Source organism: Sipha flava, unplaced genomic scaffold (assembly GCF_003268045.1).
Source record: "Sipha flava isolate LNK unplaced genomic scaffold, YSA_version1 1_pilon_pilon, whole genome shotgun sequence".
Classification (NCBI taxonomy): domain Eukaryota; kingdom Metazoa; phylum Arthropoda; class Insecta; order Hemiptera; family Aphididae; genus Sipha; species Sipha flava.
Window position 1 is genome coordinate 1,354,984 of NW_020272783.1, and position 18,966 is coordinate 1,373,949.

An 18,966-nucleotide genomic window follows, 5' to 3' on the forward strand; every position below is an offset into this window, starting at 1 on the left:
AAAAAAAAAAAATTGAAAATACGCCACTGCTTACAGGTGTAGTAAGACCTCTCTTGACCATGTTATACTTAAATCACATAAAGGTAAAAATTCATCATGAACCGTGATGAACACATATTTATCATAACGAAATATATACATATTACGATAACACTGTTATAACAGTAATGTAATGCTAAGACCCGACTTCACATTACACTGTTTTATCTAATAAACTAAAGCTGTGATTTTGTATCGTTTCATACACAATTTAAAATATATATATATATATATAAGAGACAAAATGTCCATTTGAAATTTAAATAAAATATTTAATCATTTGCTCATACATTAATATAATACACACAGTGATGGTGATAGAGTTTGCGAGGCCCTGGGCAAAATAAATGTTAGGTCTTATAATTTATATTATTAAAATATTTTAAGTTCAGTTAAATCAGAACTGTGGGGCCTTAATTATAATTTAAGGCGCGAGGCCCTGGGCAACTGCTCCTATTTCCCACCCCCTCGCGCCGATCTTGAATACATATGAATAGATATTCATGTATAATATACTAAATTATTTGTATGCTTGTACAATATAGTATACGTTAAGTTATTATTTTGTTGTATATAATTTTGTTGATTTATTTTAAATAACACCCCCTTTTAAAATACCTAGCCACGAGCCTGGTTTAAAATATAACTATCAAGTTCACCAAGCCACTGCTCGATCAGATTACTATACTCATAATTGTGCGTTATAAAAAATTAAATAAGTACAAATAATTCTAAGCAAGATGTACAACACGAAAAGGTTATAATATAATGCGATTACTATTGGAATAATGTAGATATGACTATTAACGTTTAATCTGATACTGTAAAATTAATTTTTTGAAAACAAGCGACTTGACCGACATATTTGTTAAAAAAGTGCCCTTATCTGCAGCCAATTTAATTACTGTGAAAAAAAATGTGTACATTTACAAATAGAATTATAAATATAATTAATATTGCTAAACTTATATATGTTATTTAAAGATTAAACTTTAAATTTAGAAATTTAAAGAAGAAAAGGTATCGAAAATGAAAAAAATTTAGTAATCATTAGAATAATATGGACAATAAATAGTTAAATTATTTTTCATTAATCACTAATATATATATATATATAATGGTCACCGTTTATTAGACTTTATTTAAGACTAGACAATTTGAGTTAATTGATCGAATGAGTCAATAAGGCTAAAGATCTGAAAAAAATAATACAAAAATTGAAATAAATTTTAAATATTTATTGATATTTTAGCCACTTCTTGGTATGTAAATATGAATATGAAATAATTATAAATAAATAAATATAAGCATGGAGATAATTAAATATATGTATTTATAATTTTTATGTACATAATACGATTATGTAAATAGAAAATAATGTACTGTATATTTATCGTACTTAATTCATTTTTGACAGAAAACTATGTAAAGCCGATTTAGTTTTTCTATTTTCAGTTATTTTTAAAATCATATCCTCGTAGGCTTTATGCTCCTAAAATACTTCAGAAACACTTTTTTGCTGAATCCCTCTGCGCAGAACCTGAAGTGCTTCTAACATTTTTTTTGTTGATAGTGATTTCTCATCTGGTTCGTCGTTGTCTTCGATGCTATCAACAGTGACGTAACTCCGGTGCAATATTAATAATTATGCCTAAATATAAATTTATGTTGATGAACCACTCTGAATAAATCTAGAATGTGCAAATTCGTGGACTACTTCTCCATATTCCTCATGTGTTTTAGCGAACGAAATGTTTTCACGTTTTTTCTATCGATGAAACCAACCTTTTGCTGCTACAAAGTCGTTAATGCCCATTTTTTTCGTGATATCCACCATTTTTTGCCGTAACTGTGGTCCTGTGAGTTGGGCATAATTTTCTCTTATTTTTGTGAATCATTGTTTCAAATCCTCTTCAACCTCTGCTTCTTTACCATCCCTTTTCCTTTTATGATCTGAACTTCAATTTGCCAATGATACGTTTCAGTCAACTTTTCTGCACAGTAAACTTTCAGGCACGTTTAACTTGCATGCTTGCTTATCACTGGTTTATTTGAAGAAGCTCTTCATAATTTTTAAGAATTTTTAATTTTTCTCCTGCACTCACATCACGGTCGATATTCATTCTTAACACCGAACTTCTAAACTGACAACAAATATCGATGTTAAGAAAAAAAATATTCTAACAAAATGATGAAAATAAAAAAATAAACACGAGGGGAATTTTAAACGCGCAGCACAAGGTGAACATAACACAAATTACATTGGTAATAACTTTCAACACCAACGATAGCTTAATTCGTTATACATAATTCAGTAATCTTTTGCTATAGCGTCAAATAGCATGTTAGTTCTATTTTTGTTAATAATCGGTGAAGCAAATCCAATAAACGAATATTATTATGTATATCAGTATACGTGTAAACTAGTCAATAAATCGTGAGTCCAATAAAAGGTGACTACTGTATGAAGAACTTCAATTTTCAAAACTTTTTGTCAAACTAAAATTATCTGATCGCATACCAATGTTGATATTTGTTATTTTAAAGTTTTTTAGTGTAATTTTCACTTAACCAAATGTAATGCAATCAAATGAAATATAACTAAATAATGATTTATGAAAAACTAATCAAATAATTTATTATACATAGATGCATTTAACATATTTTTATCCAGCTTAATAGTTATGCTATGTGTTCTTTCATTATGGTTAATCAACTTTGTAATTTTCGCTCTGGAGTTCTTTAGAATTCTTCTCATCTTTTTCCTCCAGGTTTGATTTATCAAAATTTGCGCAAGTTATGTCTGACCCTTGACATATAACTGACTCTTCAGAAATAAAAAAAATTATTTTTAATTTATTTACATTTAAAATTTTGATAATTGATGCAATTTCCCGGTATGAAAAAATCTTACTTTTTTTTATATCGACGGAGGAGATTTGACCTAACACCGTCGATTTATCAGCTATATTCTTGTTAGTAATTTCTTTGACTGCATTTTTTTCAGCCCGAGCTCTTTTCAAAAATTTGTTTACTATAGCTGAACTTATTTTAAACATTTCTCTGTCATAGTTATCGCACGTCAAAATTATCTTTTTCGGTTTCTCAGTCCTTGATGTCTTTTCAAATGACTTTCCTAGTGCATTGATTGATTCTTCTATTATTAAAAAAATATTAATTGTAATTTTACTAAGATTAAAACACGATTTGGATTGAAATTTGACAAAATAAGAATTTTACTATTTTTTTTATTGACAGAGGCGATTGGCTCTACCGTCGGCTTTTCTGCAATTTTTTTTGACAACACATCAACACTAAGGGCAAAATCTGTCGTGGTAACAGATTTTACCTGTGAATTTATTCGCACAGTTTCTGGATTATTTCGTACTAATGGAGTACGAATTCGAGTATTGGGCTTATCCGTTACGTTAGCCATATCGAATAATTTCGTGTACTTTGTACGTTTTTTGCCCGACATCTGTTTATGTTTGTTAAATCCCGGTGATTTGCCATCTATAATATTGTTTTTCTCTTTTGATGCATTTGTTGCAGTGATGGATTTTCTAGAATCTTGCTTGGGCATTTTCTTCTATTGGTTATTAGTAATAAATAACTTATTACTTTATGTAATTATCGATTCTTCTGAAATTCCATACATATTTGCTATTATAATTTAGCGTTTTTAAAACGATTTGTGTTTCATTTGGTCTAAATCAAAAACTTACTCTAGTACAACTCGATACGTTCTTGTACAATGTTATGATGTCTTGATTGTACGTCAACGTCTTTTGGTTGTTCTTAGAATGAAATATGATATTTAAAGTCGATTAGAAATAAGAAACTATGAACTGTAGTTTGATATAACTTTCTTACGAATGAATGGCAAATGTTATTTGATTGACTAGTTAATATTATTTAATAAACTTTGAATATGCGTTGTTATAGATACACATAGTGTTTGTGTTTATTTTTCCAAATTTGAAAGTAAAGGAAATTTTTATATGTCATTATATCACACTATTTAAGTTTTATAATACTGGGTAGAATATTATCATACATACAAGGCCGTCCCCAAGATGAAAATCAAGGGGGGGGGGGGGAATAATATGAAAAATGCTGACTACAATTTCTTTACTCATTGTATGTAGTATAATTAACTATATGTAGTCATATTTTTACTTTTTAACATGTATACATGTGTCAGTGTCGCACGTTCTTAAAATTGACAATTTAATTATATATATATAATAATATTTTATATTGTTTAAGAAGTAGTTATATAAATTTTTTTCTTGTATACAGTGTTATGAAATAAGTAATATTTGTTTTCCGTAAGTAAAATTAGGTCCTTCTAGGCTATAATGAAACAAATCCGACTGCCGACTGGTGTTTTTGTTTGGGATGTGAGATACCCCCCCCCCCAAGACCTCCCTTCGGGACGGCCCTGCATACATATATTATATACCTACTAGATTTTGACGGATTGTTCAGATTTAATAAATTACGCAATGCACCACATAAAAAAATGTTAAATATTTAAGAATCCGTTAATCCGTTATTCATGTTAATGACATTTTTAATCCACCAAAATTATACTAATTACTTTTGAAATATTGTAATTCAAACAGTATTTGTGACTGAATATTCTTAGATGTTCATAGTTTCAATGATGATATAATATGTAAATATGTCAGTATATTATTTACATAGACTTTTTATTAAGTATACATTGATGTTAACGTCAATGTCTTGAATTTTTCAATTTCTTGATCACTTTTCCTGTGGTCTCAATAGTCGATAGGTACCTATGTACAACAAGAATTCATTGTGTTTATATATGCATCTTCAAAGTAACTTGGTAAAATATATGTTGATAAAAAAAAATAGTCATTCTTTCCAAATAAATAACTTCATATACCTAGTTAATATTATTTCAATATTATACAATATATTAAATTATTGTATTTTAAAAGTATATATACTTATATTATCATCAAATCAAATATATACCACACAATGGAATGTTTATTGATAAAATAGTACTATATATGGATTACATGAGAATATTACATGAGGTTTATTTTAAGTAACGTTTCCTGTTTTCAAACAATATTAATAGTACAACATCATATACCTACTTAATATGTAGGATTGTGGATGTACCTATGTTTAAATTATTTCAAATTTTTTTTTCAAATTTGAAAAATATAAAATTTATATAATATGATGTCAGTTTTTATTATAAATATAAATGATGTAAAGAAAATAATAGTAAAATTTGAAAATTACAATTTTGAATAAATAATTTTAATTATAAGCTGGTTTTTTAAGACAAAAATATTAAAAATATCATTAATAAATTGATAGCAGTTAAATATTTAATTAAAATTATCCACAAGATTATTATTTCTATGTTAAAATAAATAACCAATCCATTTTATTAAAAAAGAGCAGAGCGCATACCTAGCGCTAACCTTTAAAAAAATTTTTTTATTTTTTTTAAATATATTTTGTTACATTTTAGTTTTATTTACATTCATATTTAATTCAAAATTAACTCGTTGAAATTTTTATCTGTATATCAATTAATGCATTTTGAAATAGTTTATACAAAACCTAGTTCACGTAGATTATCTAAAAACTAATTTGATTAAAATGTAAAAAGTGACTGCGAGTAAACAAAGTCGAAATATATTTAACAGAGTACAAAGTGCATATGATTTATAATAATCATCAATCATCATAAAATTAAATAAATGACCTCGTATGACCTTGTATTTTTTAAGATTAATTTAGGTAAATCTATAGATTTAATAAATCCTCTAATACCCGCACAGTAGTAGAATACAGTAGACGTCCTTTTTGGTTTACCGACATTCAATCGAATTTCGAATATACTATTAACACAAACACTTTAATTTTTAGTATGCTAGATGTTAATTTATCTTCTTAGTTTTTTTTTTCGTATGTACTACTTATTATCATTCTAAAAAAATAATAGACCAACGAATATGGCATTCGAAAAGTTGTATCCTATATTTCACATATTATTTACACTGGTGTTCTTCGTGAGTGGGCTAATTACTAATTTATTCCAATTATTATTTTTCGTTTTATTGTGGCCACATAATAAGGAACTTTTCAGGAAAATCAACTATTTCTTTTCATATATAATTTACTCAGGTATAATTTACACATTAACTTTTATTCATAAATTTAATAATAATTATATTATAAATATATAAATGTGTTTGTGTGTGTATGTTCATTACGTGTTATTTTCTAATCTTTTCATCTTAGTAAGGACTTTAAAATCATAAATCCTACGATTATGTTCGTATTATGTTCTGTCCATCAGTCTTAAGTCCAAACATTTGTTTGACTAATAAATGAATTGAATTTTTACACTTATTTTTGTGAAAAGTTTCATAGAAAGTAATATTTAACAGTCATCTAATTCTATTTAAAATTAATATGTTATATAAAATTATTTGAACAATATTTTATTAATACAATTCCAATTGGTTTTTCGAGTCTGCACTCAATGTAATCAATTATAATTAATGTAAATAAATCTTTAGAATGTGTGTTTCTGTCTGACTGGTGGGCTGGAGTGCAATATTACTATTACGTAGATAAAGAGGATTACAAATATTTTGGAAAAGAACATGCGATATTGATTATTAACCACAAATACGAAATTGACTGGCTAACTGCTTGGGCTATTACCGATCGAATTGGAACTCTTGGAGTAAGTAGTTTTACTTGATTATAATCATTGTTAATTTTCAAATTAATATTATAAATACATGAATTTGATACAAATTTAAAAATATTTTTTTTATTTAAGAATTGTAAAGCTTTCTCAAAAGAAAGCCTGAAGTACATGCCCGTAATGGGTTGGTGTTGGTGGTTCTCTGAATTTTTATTCCTTCAGAGGGACTTGGCAAAAGACAAGTATACTATTGAAAATAAACTCAAACTATTATTCGAGTATACAAGCCCAGTTTCGGTACGTTTATATACATTTATATTCATTTTTTGATAAATTAACTATATAATTCTGGTTTTATTCGAATGAAAAATTAACGTAAAAACTATATTTTAAAATGTTCGTACAGATGCTACTGTATGCAGAAGGTACTCGATTTACGAAAGAGAAACACGAGGCAAGCATAAAATTTGCTCAGACTAAAGGATTACCAGAATTAAAAGAACACTTGCTGCCGAGGACTAAAGGTTTTACTATTGGACTGCCACACTTCAGACAAAATTTACCGGCCGTCTATAATGTTCAGATTGTGTTTAAAGGGTACATTTACATTTTCATATTATATGTTATAACATTTGCAAATTATTATATTCATACTAATTAATGACGTAAGTTCACATAGTACTGGTAAAGATTTAATAGAGATACATTTTATTACCCAGGGATGAAAAGCCGTCGTTAAAAGCGTTGTTGAATGGTCGACGATTAGAAGCACACATATACATGGAAAGAATACCTATCGAACAGATTCCAGTGAACGACAAAGAGTGTGATAAATGGATGTACAACATATACGAGAAAAAAGTAATGACTTAATGAATTATTTACTGAATTTCTTTAAAATCATTTCTAGAATTTCATGAATCACAAATTAACCTATTTATATAAATTATTGGTGTTTAATTTCAATTAAGACGCATATTAATATTGTTATTAACAAGCCTGAGAAATAACGAGTTAATAAGTTAAAAGTTAAGTTAATTTAACTTATTAACTTAACTCATTTCCTTACAGATTAACTTGAAATTAACATATTATTTTTTTATTATTGAGTAAAAATAGCTATGACACCTATGAATTACATTACCATTGTCATGAAAAGTGGCTGTAAATCTATATTGCATAAATAGGTACATATTATCATTGATTATAGAATACAATTATTCCTTAATCGATGATATTACTAAATGAGATTGATATTATTAAATATTATTGTATATGAAAAGAAATCCAAAAGCTGATCAAAATTTTGAGATACTCTTTTACTGAGATTCAATAGGTATTTTGATTAACCTGTCCATTATATTGTGTTATTTGTTTTGATTTTAATAAAGTTAAATAATAATTTATATTTATTATAATATTTTGAATCTACTGTATACATTTATTGTCTGTATAATTTTATAGTTACACTTTCAGCTGCACTAATTATTTTTAGTTATCATACTGTTATTGAACATTAAAAAGAATAAATTTTTAAATTATATTTATTATATGTTACTTGTACGAAAAATTAATAAATAACAAACTATACATAAATTACCGTAAATTTGATATTTGAGTGCTCAAAAATATATCCAATAAAAAAAATGTATATTTTTCTACTCTAATTAAAGTTCAATAAAAAGTTTTCTTATATAAGATTTTTCTGTTTTTTCATTATTATTAATGTTTATTAAGATCTGTTGTAAATTGTTAATATATACATAAGTGATATATATCAGTTATATCAGTACTTAATGTACTTTTTTTTTGTAATTAACTTAATTTAGATATTAATTGAAATAATTCAAAAATATTAAAATTAAATAATAAGTATGAAAATAATATTAAGTTTGTAAAAGGTTTTTAGTATAATTATAACTTATAATTATATATGTATGTATTTTTTTAGATTCATAAAAATAATATTATAAAAGTTTATACTATACATTTAATATAAAATAAAAATAAAAATTATTATCATTCTAAAAACCAGTAGAAATAAAACTTTTACAACTCACAAAGTAAACGAAATCTATAGCATTCATCTGCTTTTTTTTTTACTTGAGAACTCGTTCAGAAAACAAATTGATTGGTTTATTACATATATATGACCATGTTTAATGAACGAATTGATGACTAAGAAAATAATAATAACTTGCGATTTCTTAATCACATCTTAAAATCATTTCTAGATCAATTCTTAACATTTATGGTTTAATATAACTTCAAATCTATTCAATAATTTTGATTTGCATAATTGATAAGTTTTGAAATTATATCCATAAATTTAATCAGTATTCAGTACAGTTTATTATTGCGATAGCCAAATGATAAAATGTTATTACTGAAAACATTATTTTTCATATTTGAGTTATTAAACTCGTATATGAAAAATAAATATATTCAATAATATATTATATATATTATATTACATATATATTATATTTTATATATATTATATTTTATATATATTATATTTTATATATATATTCAATAATATGTTTACTTATAGGATACAGTTGTATTTAAATAATTATTGCATTTTAAATGTTTTTAAATAAGATAAAATGATGGTTAGCTTTATGAACACAGGAGATTGGTTTAAGGAGAGTGGCGTATCGCCATACGATAAATTTGTGCCACCATATAGATACGGTTGTATTATTAATATGATATTTTGGTCATTAATCATTTTAGTACCATTTTTCTATTATGTATTCAAAATATTTATTTCGGGAAATTTGCTTCATATTATATTAATGACAATACCGATTGGTTTACGTAAGTCTAATATGCATACATATAATACATAAATACATCGTAAAAATAGTTTTTAATTTTCAATTAAGTAATGTAAAAATATTTTTTTTTTCCAGTTCATGTGGCTTTATCCAAATTAGTGAGCATCTCTGAAATAAATAAGACGTCTTCAAGTTATGGTACCGATAAACAAAAAATAAAATAAATAGTTTTTTTATTTCTGTAAACGCAATATTATTTGTGTGTTATTATACATCGAAATATGTGTTTCTCAAAGATAATATAGATACTACTGTTTATCATTTATTCTTGTGAATATATTTTAATTAACGTAAAACAATTAAAAAGATAAATTAATAATTACAATTCAATTTTTATTTATTAGCTATAATTATACATCGTATAGTAGGGGAGTAGATAGTAGAACATTTTCGTTCATAGGAAATAATAACCTTCACAGTAGCCAGTAGGTTTTCTGATTGTAAGCAACCTAATGTAATAACGCACGTCAATATAATTGTGTATCTACGCGTAATTTTTTCTTGGTAAATTAATCAACATAATTTAAAGACGGTCATACTTTTTTATAAAATTTTAAAATAATTTTGTGTTGATATTAAACTTCAGACCAGACCGCGATATATTTTTCCAGACATACGTAATTAACGCAATCGCAATTATCGCAATAGTATCACGGTTCAAAATGCTAATAAGCTGTATATTTAAGACCCGTCATCTATCCGTTGGCATATGTAATTGTTTAAAAAGATACATAACACCGGAGTATGCCCAACACTCAAATAACATCAACTCAAGTGAGTTAAAAGTTATAAATATTCCTGTATTGGAAAATCATACCGCACTATAATTATTAATATTTTGTCTCAAAATAAATAATAATAGCAGTCATGATGAATAATTTTACTAACTCACTCTACCTTTAAGGAATGTACACAACCTTAATCTAACTCAGTACTTGTAGTATATTGACAATAAGTCATAAAACTGAAAATGAAAAACAATTTTCCTAGCCAGACTTCAACGCACGTCTAATAAATGATTTAAGAGCTAACGGAATAGATTAGTTACATAAAAGTTTAAACTTTTTATTATTCTTATTATAATAATATTAATTGCATTACATACGTATATTTATGATACATACTGTATATATACTGTAGAATATAGTTGTATACTATATATACATATACATACACAAAGGCGTGATTAAAGGGGGAGGGGGTGTTCAAACAAATATAACATTGTTATAACAAATATAGGAAAAAAGTATTGTTTAGTACCTATTTTAATATAATTAAGTTTAATATCATAAACATTTGGCAGGGTATTTATACAATCCATTGATTTAGTATTTTAAAATAAATTTTTAACAAGATTGTTATTTGGTGAAATAAATACTTTTGAAATACGTGATAGTAAAAATATTCAATCCTCCTCGAAATAAATGTCTAGGCACACCCCTGTATATACATTATAATATCAACGCTACATTATTTAACAATGGGATGTGAGAGTTACAAGTTTCAAATTGACTTCTGTACAATATACGAATACATTCTACCGTTACTTTATTTGAGGGGGAACGCAAGGGGACGGAGTACCCCAACTAATTTTCAGAAATTTTAGCGTCCCCCTACTATTATTATGTTATAATTATAACGCTTAACAAGTTTTGGGGACGCTCTTTTTTTTAAAGTAAATAGAGTCCTCCTTCTTAATTTTCGACAGTTTAACTGTCGAGCATTGCATTCTACTATTTCACTTGTACGTTTGAATTGAGTGTTTGATGGTATATAAAAAATTGCACTGAACAACCCAATATGGTATCGTCGTTACAGCTGGTTTCATATATTCGCTTGATTTATGTACTCGGTTGAAAACTACTTTGTTTTCTGCATGGGAATAACGTGTGATGGTCGTACAGAACGCAAAACAATAACAATAACATTAAACGAATTTATATCGACACGGCAAATCGATCGGACGTGTTATCGTGTACGGCGGTCCGGAATCGCGAAATAATAGTGGACCACGGGTACTAAGAAATGTGAAACGTTGGGAAAAACAAAATTTTAAAACATTCCAAAACGTTCGGACGTTCGGCGAGACTGCTGAACGATCGAAAATAATGCACAATCCGTCGGCGGAGTACGAAAACCGGAATGCTCCGACGGTTGACGCGGATTTTACCGTTAAACGCAGCGGTGTGTACCAGTGTTCGGTGGAACTCGGATCCCTCGGGACAATAGTGGTATACTGCCGACAAGATAATATTCTTGCGGGGTATAGCCCCTTCCCACCACACTACACACGCGCTGGGCTTTACCCGACGAAGGGCGTGATGTCCGCAAGACCCCGCGGGATCCGAGACGCACAGACGAGCCTAACCGGCAGGAGTACAACCGAAAGGATTTTTAAAAAAAAAAAAAATGGCCTGAACTCTCACTATTACGGCATGGACAGCGTTGCGATTGGACGGCGATCGGGCGAGCAGCGGTGGCGACGGCGACGGGCAAACCGTACCGACCGATCGGCAGCCACAACGCGGTCGGCCCAACGGCGATCGCGCGAATCGTTGCGAGTCTGCATGTCCTGGGACCCTGGTACGAATCCAGGCAAGTGATGCGTCCGGAACGGTTTGACTCAAAATGCACACCGCGCGAACAGCGAGTGCCCAAAATGTCGGTCGCGGCGCGCGTACGGGGGTCCCCTTGGCTCGGCCTGCGCACCGGCCGGCGCGTTGGGGCAGGTCATGGTTGCAGGCGAGTCCACCTTGGTCGATCGGGTAAGAGACCTTCAGCGGCCCATCCGGCTGCGTACGGTTCCTTACCCGACCGGTGACCCGTGAGCTCGCCCGCTACCAAAGCGCAGTGAAATGCACGTGCTTATCACTGGCGCACGTTATCACGCCGCCGGCAGCGTTTTCGAAATCGTAATGTCGTCGCCCACGACGGATTCTCCTCTCTCGCGACCGCAGTCCTTTGTCTCGGTGTCGGTCTCATGCGGCCCCGTTGCATTCTTATCTCTCGATCCGTAGCACGACAACAATAGTTATACTGTATTGTACGATTAATGATAACGTGAAGTTTTATAATGGACCGCAGATTGGATTGAATTGGACTTGTAAGTTTACAGTTTGTAATGCATTGTCGGTGTACGTTTCCGGTGAGCGGCGAAGAACGTCGCTTGCTCTCGTAAAAGCGAGGAATGCTTGCCCATTAACGATTTTCAGTTTTGTCATATGCTCGTCACCCGTACTTTCGATATTATTACAGTAGGTTTGTGTCGTGGCATCGTTCTTGCTTAACTATTAGGTAAATAATACAGCTAATAATATGCGTACACAAGCTCTCGAATGAGCTTTGATTTTTAAGTATATGAGTATTTATTTATCATAAAGTCAAATAAACTTAAGTCAGTTTATATGTGTGCCAATGTTCCTTACAATTTATAATTATCAAAACTGTTTTATTAATTACACATAAGAAGTGGAATAATAAAATAATAAAATATTGCTACTAAAATTACTTATTTGTCAAACTTACGCTAAAAATGAGTTATAAATACATTTGCATAGAACAAGTTAAAAAAATACTATGATGAAGACTTTTCATTGAATTATTCTTTCAATAATTTATCAATGTAAAATATTTCATATACATGTTATTTTTTCAATTATTTTAGGTATTCTACTTATTCGTCGGATCAATTGATAATGTGTAAGTACATTTAAAATTGTAATGATTTATTTTCATTATTATTTTCATTCATGTTCTCTAATGTCATTCAATATTCTGTACATTTTTAGCTAACATTTTATATGCTCCACTATCACAAGCGACTTTTGAATCATCTGCTGTCGCAAAAGTAGAAAGTCCATTGACTGTGACTGAATTAGCACGACAGTTGTTGCCATTGAAGGTGACAAATAAAGAAATAGATTCCGGACTAAAAAGAGTAAGTGAATTTTAAGAAAAATTCAAAGTATGTATCAGAACTCAAAAATATTGTGAATCTTAATCCAATTACACTTTACAGATTTATTGGCTTGGCAATTATACACATAAAAAAAAATCAAAATCTGTAGATAACTGTAAACAAAATAATCAATTGAAACGAATTCTAGGATTAAGTCGTCCTCCAAAAAATGTTTTATCTTACTTGGATGCTATGAAATTAAATGAACTCTGGGTATCATATATAAAAAAAATTATAAATTTTGATGATCTCCGTAAAAGAGGGTAAAATAAAACTAGTGCGTTGGTTACTTGAGATATCTTATTAATCATTTTAACCATAATTTTAAAGGTGGGATGGTACTCCAGGATGTAAACATTGGGAAGCATTATTGACATCGTTGTACAAGTGTGATTTTCATGGTGCTCATATTAAAGTGATCAGTTCCAAGTGCTGTTCATACATCATGGTAGCTGGTGTTATAATTCTTGAAACAAAAAATACTTTCCAAATTATAGGAGTTGATAACAAATTAAAAAGTTAGTTATAAGACATATTATAATGATATCTGTATTTTATAACTATGTTTTTTCAGCTATTCCAAAGGAACAGTGTATATTTGAATTAAACCTAGAAGGATATTTCATTCAACTTTATGGCAAACATTTTATAATCAGATCGAAAGACCGATCAAAAAAGAAACTAAAAGAAAATTTGATTTTAGAACTGTAATAATTTGACTAAAAAGTGTATCCTTACTATTTTTTTAAATTATTTTAAATTTTATATCTTAATATGTATACTGCCAAAGTTATCCATACATTGCAATGACCACTTTATACACATTATATCTATTGAGTTGAATATGTTAAAAATTTATTGATAAAAATCCTTAGAAATAATCATATATATTATTTGTATAACAGTATTCATAGTTATATTATTAATATCTTATAGTTAATAATTAAATTATATAAAATACAAATGCATTGAAAAATTACTTGCTAATCAAACTGTTTATGGGCACCATTGCTTAATAATTAACACATTTGAGATTTTGCATTTTATGTAGAAATAAATTAAAATTATTTATGCATTATGCAAGACTAACTAATGAGTAATCTAATCACGCTAGAATAGCCTTATTATATACTGTTGTGCATGAAACGTTTTGTAATTATACATACTATCATACTGCATAACCATAAGTATTCAAAATCATATTATAATAACACTTAAAATATTAATTATACTTTGTACGTTACAAAAAATTATTATTAATTATTAAAGTATTAAAATCACTCTCACCAAATTTATTCTGAATGATAATAATTCAATATTATCACACATAACAATTTTTATAACAGTTTTAATAATAAAAAGCAGAAGTTTTGTGGTCAAGTGAAATTGGTCTAAATAAGTAAACCAGCGTTTCCCAAACTGTGGTCCGCGGATCCTTAAGGGTCTGCACGCACACAGGAGGGGGTCCATGAACGAAAATTTAAAATATACAAATTATTATTATTTATTAATATTTTTTAATTTTTATTTGTACTAAGGGGTCCACGATAATTTTTATTATCTAAGGGGTGTGACAGAAAAAAAATTTGGGAAACACTGAAGTAAACGATACAGACATATAAAAAGGTTGGTTAAACCAATGATTAACAGTATTTAAAAAGTATTGGTCTCAATAATAATTGAAAATTATTATGTGAAACACATTTACTGTACATATTCAAGTTTAGTTCTTTTGTGAAGAATTGTTTTTGTTAACACAGTAAATCCATCTTTAAAATTATATGCTGCATTTATTTAAAATAAAAAATTAGATAGGTATTCATGGAATTTAACATAAGTCATTGATTTTTTCAGTAATTCTACTGCTATAAATTTAATTTTAATAAAAAACTGATATAATGTTAAATGTTGTTTTGCAAACATTTAATTTTGATAAAATAACCAATTTTCTGTTTTATTGACAATTTTTCAAGGCCAAAGTATTCTTTATTAGCTACTAGTATTCTTAGTTTTACCTCATTATGTATATTGTTTTTATTATTAGTTCCAAGATATTTAAAGCCCATTATAGTTTGAAAGGTATATTTGTTGACTACTAGAGTTAGTGTGTTTCTTATTGTCCTATCCATGGCCATATATTTGGTTTTGTCTTGGTTAGTCTCAAGATCAATGGATTTGGCTACCGTAATCAAGTCTGTGAATATGTATATATACACATATTCATATATATATTATATGTCTCTATTTTATAATTTTATAGGTATGTAATTATTATTGGCAAAATCAAAACCTTATCTAACATTAAATGATTACAAAAATTATAGTTACACATTTTCCAATTGTTTATTATTTATCATAAAATATGTAAGTTTCTTGCAAGTAATTTTCAAAAATAATATATAAACTTTTTATGATTTATGTCTAATGGTACCAATATCCGAATTCCTATAAAAATACACGTCAGTTGCGTTGTTGCTCGTGCGATTGTTGTACGGCGTTATTCTTATAATATATATTTTTGTTGGACTGTAGTAATAACTTGAATCTAGTTATCAAATTTATTGCAAATCAGTTAACTCAATAACAACTCGATGTAAAAGTTGAGTTAGGGAATAATACATGAATTAGTTCATCTCTATTCCAGAAACAGATTATGGTTTGAAGAAATCTGTGAAAAAAAATTGGACTAAAAAAATATTACTTTCATTAAATATATTAAGTATTTTTTCGGTTAATTCTGTTTTTAATGAATATCGATATGATATTACTTTATTTCTATTCCTTGAAGTTGATATCCTAAAAACATTTTACAGACAAAACATTTGTAGGATTTTTCGCGTCATCATTAATTATTGATCAAATTACAAGGTCAGTTCTCGGGAAAATTATTTTTGGGCGATTTATATAATATACATGCCACACAAGTGTTTTTTTACTTGAAACTAGTGAACAAACCTTATGCCTGTGAATGAATTCGTATGATCTAAATAGTTTTTTTTCTTTTAATAACAAGAAGGAAAAGGAAATTAATTGTCGCTGTGTACTTATAAGCCTTATAATTATATCAACTCGAAATTCTTCGTATCAGCTAACGAAATCTTGCGCAGTTTGAATATTATAATATTGTATACAAATTATTATGCTATTTAAACACGTTCAAGCCGGCGCCGTGTGTTTTCTATCAACACTTCTGATATAATTATCGTACCATGTACAGGTTTTTAAATACAGCACTCGTTTTGTGATAGCGATGTTTTTATTATTTTCCACACCGTGTGATTATGTCAGATCATTATTCGCGTATAATTTTATTCTATATGTAAATCATGTTTTCACAGTGCCTCGTTTGGCGTTCGACACATACACACACACACACATACACGTATTAGCTATAGGTACGTATTATATCGCAGACGCACGAAAACTTGTTGGCGCTAGGCTATAAGCATTTAACATAATATTACTGTGGTCTGCGATACCACCATAGCTCAATAGTACTTTTTATCTCGAGGACCAAAATAATATGGAGAGTGAGGACAAATCAATTGTAACGACAACACAATTAAATGGATATACATACTATATAATATATTGAAAATGGGTAACATAGTATAATTATATATGAGTATTTAAATATATATAAAATAGGAGTATTATACAAAGGTAAGAGCAAAATTATGAATAAAATAATCGACATAATTAATATTGAAGGTTGATAGGTAATGATAACGCAAACGTGACAATCTAAACAATGGAATAGGGTAGTAGGGTAATAGAATACTTCATGACCCAAAAATAAAATCCACTGAGGAATTATTGAAATTTCAAAATTACGGAATTTAATTAAATATAATAATATAATATAATAATAAATATAATAATTGTGTAATATTATATTTATACAACGTAATACAATTCGATGGTAAATTTTGTTTATTTTGACGAAATAAAATGTAATTAAAACATTGTTAGTATTAAAATCATAAATATGTTTCTTTATAGATATGTTAATTCAAAGAGAACGAAAAAAAGTCGTACGCATTTACCTATTAATTATTCGATACGTGTGTTTAATATTTATCTATACTTACTCTATATGGTATACTCTACAAGTGTGTTGGTTACAACTAATAAAATAATAATTGAGTTTACACCTTGACGAATTTTCGGTACAATTTTGATTAATTCGATTAAAATAAGCGTCGATTTTGATAATCACTGTTGAATTATTTAAGCTAAGACTAAACTAGAAAATAAATAAAAGGTTCAAAATAGTAGTAGGTACAAGTCAATAATTTTTTTTTTTTTTATGGTAAGTTATCAATAATTATACACATTATGATTAGTTGATACATGTGATATTAACGAGCATGACTTTTGCAATATGGCCTTCCTCCTTTTGCAAAGAAGCTCTGTCCTTCCAAATTCACCTTACATTTCTGTAAAAATAATATTAAAAATTAAATAAATCACATCAAACAGTATTTTCGATAATATCAAAAGTATAACGACATCAAAGGAAATGTGGAGGAGAAAACGAATAGTTTAACATACCGAACAATTAAAGCACGGACTATGATAATTGTTATTTAAAGCTTCGACCCAACGGTCACCAGCCTCAATTGGAAAACCACAAGCTATACACTTGGTTGTGAAAAGCTCATTCCAATCTATAATACATAATTTTAATCAAATATCATTATAAATACACATGGTAATGATGTGTATTTCCATATATTTGAAAAAAAACAAAAACTTACCATTTTCACAGTATGGAAGACTATCTTCCAAAAAGAATGGGCTATTGCCAAAAAGCTTGCCGCAATATGTACAATTGAAACATTCGGGGTGGAACTGTTTGCCAATAGCATTCAAACAATCCTAAATAAAATTAATATCGTAATAAGTATGTACTTTTGAATGATTGTCGAATAATTGGTTTATAGTATGAATCCGAAACAATTATTAGAACATGAGTGAAATAATATTATTGATTGAATTACCGCTTTAATTTTCTTGGAGCACTTGGAGCATACCGGTGCTAAGTATTGTTCGAAACAGTATTCGCAGTATAGACCATTGTCTTCTTCAACAAATCCAATATCTTGTAATGGACGCTTGCATTTTTCGTTTGTGCACACAAAATGTTCTGGACACCAAATTTTACCGAGAGCAGTAATAAACGGGCCTCTACGAGTAAATAATAAAATATTAAGTTAAATCATAAAATAAAAAATTAAATAACTAGCACAGGAATTAAAAACAAAACACAAAAGCGAGAAGCAAACAAACCTTGTAATTTGGGTTCGACAACAATTACACTCGGGATTTTTAAGGTTAGTTTCTTCATTGTTGTCTTCGTCTTCTTTAATTGTGAGCTTCTCATATCCTGAGTGGTTATTAAAATCGTG

At 28.4% G+C, this 18,966-nt stretch overlaps 3 protein-coding genes across 13 annotated transcripts in view; 2 read left to right on the plus strand and 1 right to left on the minus strand.

Moving 5' to 3' along the window:
- Nucleotides 1-5,850: 5,850 nt before the first annotated feature.
- Nucleotides 5,851-9,862, plus strand: LOC112682043 (1-acyl-sn-glycerol-3-phosphate acyltransferase delta-like). Its single transcript, XM_025552497.1, has 7 exons — nt 5,851-6,222; nt 6,621-6,790; nt 6,890-7,051; nt 7,161-7,351; nt 7,474-7,615; nt 9,358-9,577; nt 9,673-9,862. The coding sequence occupies exons 1-7, from the start codon at nt 6,051-6,053 to the stop codon at nt 9,759-9,761; spliced, it is 1,146 nt and encodes a 381-aa protein (XP_025408282.1). The 5' UTR covers nt 5,851-6,050; the 3' UTR covers nt 9,762-9,862.
- Nucleotides 9,863-9,956: 94 nt separating this feature from the next.
- LOC112682044 (ribonuclease P protein subunit p29) lies at nt 9,957-14,398 on the plus strand. 4 transcript variants are annotated; one of them, XM_025552500.1, is made up of 6 exons: nt 9,957-10,371; nt 13,262-13,296; nt 13,386-13,534; nt 13,616-13,818; nt 13,886-14,073; nt 14,130-14,398. In XM_025552500.1, exons 2-6 carry the CDS (start codon nt 13,293-13,295, stop codon nt 14,264-14,266), a joined length of 681 nt encoding a protein of 226 aa, XP_025408285.1. In that variant the 5' UTR covers nt 9,957-10,371; nt 13,262-13,292; the 3' UTR covers nt 14,267-14,398. The 4 variants fall into 4 exon arrangements, with proteins under 4 accessions (XP_025408285.1, XP_025408283.1, XP_025408284.1 ...); XM_025552498.1 differs by lacking the exon at nt 9,957-10,371 and adding an exon at nt 12,437-12,700; XM_025552499.1 differs by lacking the exon at nt 9,957-10,371 and adding an exon at nt 12,707-12,891.
- Nucleotides 14,399-17,470: 3,072 nt separating this feature from the next.
- LOC112682103 (PDZ and LIM domain protein Zasp) overlaps nt 17,471-18,966 on the minus strand; it is a 28,193-nt gene continuing 26,697 nt past the window's right edge. For 5 of the 8 annotated variants that reach the window (XM_025552592.1, XM_025552586.1, XM_025552585.1 and 2 more), the window contains 4 exons: nt 18,559-18,745; nt 18,316-18,436; nt 18,110-18,225; nt 17,471-17,994 (listed from right to left, as the gene is read on the minus strand). In XM_025552592.1, the coding sequence (XP_025408377.1) occupies nt 17,917-17,994; nt 18,110-18,225; nt 18,316-18,436; nt 18,559-18,745 (502 nt within the window). In that variant the 3' untranslated portion in view covers nt 17,471-17,916. Of the gene's footprint in view, nt 17,995-18,109; nt 18,226-18,315; nt 18,437-18,558; nt 18,746-18,847; nt 18,945-18,966 lie in introns of those variants that run through there. The other 3 variants (XM_025552591.1, XM_025552590.1, XM_025552587.1) reach the window with 2 other exon arrangements.